The sequence below is a fragment of the Marmota flaviventris genome, chromosome 17 (assembly GCF_047511675.1).
Source record: "Marmota flaviventris isolate mMarFla1 chromosome 17, mMarFla1.hap1, whole genome shotgun sequence".
Lineage (NCBI taxonomy): Eukaryota > Metazoa > Chordata > Mammalia > Rodentia > Sciuridae > Marmota > Marmota flaviventris.
The window spans coordinates 76,720,886-76,726,891 of record NC_092514.1 but is presented as its reverse complement, the minus strand read 5'-3'; the positions used below and the strand labels follow the sequence as shown (position 1 = coordinate 76,726,891).

Below are 6,006 nucleotides of genomic sequence, written 5' to 3'. Positions count from 1 at the left end.
TGTTGCCAAAGAGAAAGTTTATTGTTGCTTTGGGGGTGGGGAAGGGACATTTTTTAGTTTGTGTGTGTGTGGTTTTTTTTTTTTTTTTTTTTTAATTAGTTTGAGGCTTCAGAAGCTGGTGCAATGATTTTCTTGTTCTTTTTTGTTTTTTTAAGAGAAACCACGCTAAGAAAAAAATCTTGTGCTCAGTGTCTTCTTTGGTGTCTGTAGACAAAGCCCTGGGGGGCTTGCCAGCCACCAGCTGTTTGGGGATAGGAGGCACACCCTGGTGACCTGGCACCGCTGTCAGGGCGGGAGACCCCCCACCCCTCCAGGGGCTGTGCCTGCTCCTTGGCCCAGCAGTGGGTAAGAGGCAGGGGCTTTGGAGGAGCGAGGATTTCTGTGCTCCCTGCGGTTCCATGTGCCCCCTGAGCTGTGGCGCAGCCTCCCGTGTAGACAAGCCAGGAGCTCAGAGCCCTCCTGGGAGGGTCTCTGAGGAGTGAGCTCTGCTCAGGAGCTTTGAAGTTTGTATCCAGCAAAGGCTCAGCCCCTGCAGGAAGCAGCTGGGGGGCAGTCCCGTCCCACCCAGGAGTCCTGGGCAGAGTCAGGACCCCACCAGCCAGCAGGCACACAGCTGGTGACCCCGGGCACACTGCCAGCAGCAGAGTTCTGGATGGGAAGTAGGGCTCAGGCAGGGAGGAGACGGGCCTGGAGAGAGGCAGGACGGCAGCTGGGCAGAGCCCACTCAGTCCCCAGGAACAGCAGGCAAATCCCGGGGGAAGCTTGGTGCTAAGATAAATCACACTGGAGAACAGGGTCCACCCAGGCCCACAGATCACACCTGGCCCGGGGGGCAGCCATTTACTGAGCAGGCTCGGGAGGTGAGAACAGCAGTAGGCGCCCTTCCAGCCACAGCTGACCCATGTCTTCCTGTGACCAGGGGCAACTGGAGCTCTTGGCCTGGGACCAGAGGTGCCTACCCTAAGAGGACCAGCCTCTCTGCCAAGGCCATGGCAGGACCAGCAGGCCTAGGGTTCTCAGGGTCACCCCCTGGTCAGTCCCGCCCGTCACCAATCCCAGGAGCAGCCAAGATTCAGATCCAACTGAGCTGAAGGGGGCTTGGGCCTTGGTCTTCCCAACAGGAACTCACAGGTGGTGACAGAATCAGGTGTATGGGTGGCAGAGTGTGGCACTGCAGGCGTGGCTGTCAGTTGAGGAGGGGAGCAGACCTGTCATTGGTCACCGTTGGCTTCAGCTGGACATTGGCAAAGGGATTCCTGAGGAGAGAAGAGTGATTTCAGTTTGGGACAGTTGCTCTGGACAAGCCGTGCCACCCAGGCTGCCCTGCGACTGCTAGCAGGGACTCCAACAGCCCACTTTAGAACTCAGAGCTGTGGACAAGGGGGGTGCTGGGGCCAGAGCCAGGCATTCTCTGCAAAGCCTGCTGACCCCTGATGTAGCCAGCCTCTCTTCACCCCACATGCTCTGGACAGGGCACCCCCACTTCACACTGGCAACGGTCCCAGAGAGGTATGGTGGGGGTACAGTGCAACCCTTCCAGTTCCAGAGGGTACAATCAGGTGAGCCCCCACCAGGCCAGGCTGAGGAGCAACTGGGCTTGATGGCCCATCAACACATAGGACACAGCTTGGCAGGCGACACGAGCTGGCCCAGGCATGCAGGCGTCACTGCAGACAGGCAGACACACAGACATGAGGTGTGCTGGCACCTACAGGCTGGGGGTGGACGTGGTGGCCCCTGCCAAGGGCTGGCTCTTTCTCCACTGGGCGGCGGTTTCCCCAGGGAGCTGAGCCCTCCCCAGGGGTCCCTGGGCTGCAGCTGATACACAAAGAGGACTCAAGAGACAAGAAGTGGAAATGGAACGAGGTGAGCACAGAGGGCACAGCACCGGCCTGGTCCCCTGGGAGCCTCTTCTCGTCAGTCCCTGTCAGGCTTGAGAGGACCTTCCCAGGCTGGGACAGCATGGGGCGGCAGGTGGGTAGGTCAGGCAGCTCCACAAGGGGCAGCACAGATGGTGTGTGAACACAGGACTCGCAGGCACAGGACTGTGCTCCTGGAACGTGGGCTGGGCTCTGGAGCCGTTACCTGGAGCGGGGTCACCTCTGGCCCAGCTGGGTCCTCGGGAGCCTGGGTGACCAGCAGCAGGCCTGTGGGCAGGCACTCCATCCAGCATGCCCAGGAGGACGCCCGCAGGCGGGGGGCATCTCCCTATGCTTTCCCAAGGACTTCGTGTTTTCTACAAATTGGAAACACTGTGAGGCTTGGAAAAGATGAAACGAGAAGACGGACAGGCCACGTGGCCTGGAGGACCTCAAGACGGTGTCGCTCCTACGGCTCTGATGCTGACCGACCGCCTTTGGCCCACAGCATCCAGAGTCCAGGGCCAGTGCTGGCTCTGCTGCAGCCGGGGGCTCTGCCCAGGGCCGGGCTTCTCTTCAGCTCAGGGCAGGCAGCTTCCCACTGCTGCCCGGAGGCCAGAGAGGGCCGGGGTGCGATGGTCAGGCCTACCCGCGGACCACGCCGGCTCCCGAGAAGAGCTCCAGGGCCAGTGGGCATGGGCAGGTCTCTACGGAGGGACTGTGCCAGGACAGAAGGTGGAGCAGACCGTCCCAGGTGCCAGAGCTGGGGTGGCTCCAGACGAGTGCCCAGGCCGGCCGGCCGAGTCACCTACAGCACGCCGCACCTCCCTCTCACCCAAGCTGTCCCCGACAGACACAGCACCAGTCAGGACGACCCGGAGCTCAGGCCTAGGGAGCCCTCCTGCGAGGGTCTCCACCCTAACCCACGTTCTCCTTTCTGCGCCTCCAAACAGTGGAGCACTCGGAGCCATCCAGACCGAGTTCTGAGGAAACAGGGTCTTGGGACCCTGCACGCTGTCATCTCACCACCCCCACAGAAGGCCACCACCTCCAGGAGCTGGAAGAGCAGGCTCTTGAGTGACTCTGGGGAGCTAGCCTGGGTGACTCCTTGGGGCCATGCAGCGTCTCCCTGTACGTGTGCCAGCGAGCAGATCCCATGGACGTCTGCCCACAAGGGAGGAGATGCTCCCGTCTGAGCACGGTTGGTGGACAAGCAGCTAGAGTGTGCCGGGCCAAGGAAAGTCACCAAGCCATGTCCAGGATCAGGGGGGCTGGAGATAGGGCATGCCCAGCCAGGACACAGGAACACCTGAGGACACCAACATGCAATGGCCCTCTCCCAGGGCAGAGCAGGGCTGCTGGCTGGTCAGGGCTGAGAGGTGGGCAGCAGGGTGGGCCACCACCAGGGCAGAGGTCAGGGGAGCTGCACTCCATCTTGCAGTTGAGGGCCCAGGACCTGCCTGAATGGTCTGGCGGCCCACAGGCTGGGACGCAGGCAGCCGCCTGTGAGGGACACTGTCACCAGGAACTTAAACAGTCTGAATCCCTGAAGCCACATGGCTCGCATTCCAGGCTGACAGAATTCAAGAGCAGCATGGATTCAGGGTCATCACGGTCATTTTCTAAGCCAACCACTTGCATGAGAAACAGGGAGTCTGAGAGCAGACTGGGCTCCCTGGAGGACAGAGCCGAGCTCAGAGCGCCACATGAGTGCCTTCCTGTGCCCACAGAGTGGCAGCACCCACAGAAGCTGTGACTAGGAATTGAACCCCAGGGGCTTCCACCATTGAGCTACGTCCCCAGACCTAAGTTGCTGAAGCTGGCCTCGAACCTGGGACCCTCCTGCCCCAGCTCCGAGGTCTCTGGATTTAAGGTGTGTGCCATGGTGCCAAGCTCTGGAGTTGGCCTTAGAGTGGGTGGTGCCTTGGCACTTGCCTCTCCATTCTCATGCCAAGCCCCCTCTCAGGGCCCTAAGCTAGGGAGGAGGGCACTTGTCGACCAACTGCAGATGGCCTTTGACCCCAACCAGGGGAGCTGGAAGGCCAGGCAGACACTGGCTGGGAAATGGCTCGACATGCCACGGTGTGGTGCTGGCTGCTGGCACACTCGCATCCCCTGACGCCCAACAAATTCCCTGGTCCATGCCTCAGTCTAAGTGAGGGATGTGGGTCCAGGCAGAGTCTTCCAGCCTCCTGGGCCTTCAGGTGAGGACAGCCTGGCCACCAAGGGGCTCAGAGGGTCCGGGGCAGGAAGGTGGACAGGAGGGTAGGCTTCCCAGGGAGCACCTGTGGGGGGCGACAGGGCAGGAAGGGGGGCAGGAGGGTAGGCTTCCCAGGGAGCACCTGTGGGGGGCGACAGGGCAGGAAGGGGGGCAGGAGGGTAGGCTTCCCAGGGAGCACCTGTGGGGGGCGACAGGGCAGGAAGGGGGGCAGGAGGGTAGGCTTCCCAGGGAGCACCTGTGGGGGGCGACAGGGCAGGAAGGGGGGCAGGAGGGTAGGCTTCCCAGGGAGCACCTGTGGGGGGCGACAGGGCAGGAAGGGGGGCAGGAGGGTAGGCTTCCCAGGGAGCACCTGTGGGGGGCGACAGGGCAGGAAGGGGGGCAGGAGGGTAGGCTTCCCAGGGAGCACCTGTGGGGGGCGACAGGGCAGGAAGGGGGGCAGGAGGGTAGGCTTCCCAGGGAGCACCTGTGGGGGGCGACAGGGCAGGAAGGGGGGCAGGAGGGTAGGCTTCCCAGGGAGCACCTGTGGGGGGCGACAGGGCAGGAAGGGGGCATGCCTTCCTGCCCCCAGACTTCAGGAGCTTTCGCACAGAGCCTTCTACATTCATGCTGCAATTCCCCAACAGAAGTGAGTCCCACAGGAGCCCGGTCCGGGACTGCCTGAATGGTCTGGCTGCCACGGGTTGGGGGTTGGGATATCCCTTGTAAGGGATGCAGGCCCTGGCCTCACAGGCCACCCTCCTGCAGTGTGGGGTGGGAGGGCAGCAGGAGGCCCCCTCCACTTGGTGAGTGTGTGCACAGCAGGGCCACCAGCAAAGGGGCTGGAGGCTGATGGGGGCGCCCTGGGTTTGGTGGCAGAGGGCCACTCCTGGGCAGTCTCCCCAGTGTCTTGGGACTGGCTGAGGAGATGGGGGGACTTAGAAAGGTTAAGATCAGAAGGCAGTGGGCAGCAGGCTCCAGACCCTCTTGTCTCCAGTACCCTGAGCCTGGGCCCAGCTCTGCCCAACTGTGATGCTCACCAGACAGGCTCAGAGCCCATCACGCCCTCCAGAAAAAGACCCCTGCTGGTGCTCTGTGGTCAGTCTCAGGGGCTTGCCAGGGCCACCCTGTGATTGTGGCTGAAGCACCCAGCAGGGGGCAGGAGGAAACAGACAGAGGCAGGGCAGCCCGCACAGTGAGGGCAGCATCAGGGTGGACAGGACAGAACCGCAAGCCTCCAGGGGAAAAGGGAAGACCCAGGAGCCCAGAAGGGAACCAATGGAAGGAAGGCCCGGAGCCCCGAGCGCGGCAGCTGGGCAGACCCCCAGGCCCTGCCAGGCAGGTGGGCCCCTGCCCACCAGGCTACCCTGGCCCAGGCGGGGGGTCCATCCAGATCCACTGCAGATGCAGACAGATGGGCATAAGAAGACCAGGACAACTTACTAACTAGTCAGGGGCAGCTCAAAGTCTGGCCACTTCCACATCCGTGCTGCAAGGAAACACAAGGCTCAGTTGGTGGGGCATGAGGGAGCAACAGGTGGTCAGGGGACTCTGCAGGGAACTGAGGCCAGAAAGGCTGGGGACACCAGGGGGCCAGTGCAGGCTCCAGAGTACAGCTGCCAGGCAGAGCCGGCTGCAGCACCTGCAGGCTGCCTTGCAATTCAGGTCTGCAGGAGGCCGAGCAGGGGCTAGAGGGCCGGGCAGGCACGGGCAGGGGCTACCTTCCCCGCCTGGAGCCTGCCCAGGCCCCACCAGGGTCTGCTCTCTCTCCCGGGGCAGCACCACCAGTGAGCCCAGTGAAGGAGGGTGGCGCTGGACTCAAAGGGGCCAGCACTGTCCACAAACCTAGGTCCTTCCAGCAAATGACCCCAAGGTGCCCTGCAAAGCCCACCGAAGAGGCTACAGATCGGCGCCTGGAGGCGTGGCCTGGCCAATGAAGCCTGGACACAT

General features: G+C 62.5%; 1 protein-coding gene across 7 annotated transcripts in view; it reads right to left on the bottom strand.

Annotated features, from left to right (window-relative positions):
* Nucleotides 1-61: 61 nt before the first annotated feature.
* Nucleotides 62-6,006, bottom strand: part of Baiap2 (BAR/IMD domain containing adaptor protein 2) — a 65,207-nt gene continuing 59,262 nt past the window's right edge. For 3 of the 7 annotated variants that reach the window (XM_027955590.3, XM_071602940.1, XM_071602939.1), the window contains exon 14: nucleotides 62-1,256. In XM_027955590.3, coding sequence (XP_027811391.2) covers nucleotides 1,187-1,256 — 70 coding nt within the window. In that variant the 3' untranslated portion in view covers nucleotides 62-1,186. Of the gene's footprint in view, nucleotides 2,237-5,499; nucleotides 5,546-6,006 lie in introns of all 7 variants that reach the window. The other 4 variants (XR_003585410.3, XM_071602937.1, XM_027955592.3 and 1 more) reach the window with 4 other exon arrangements.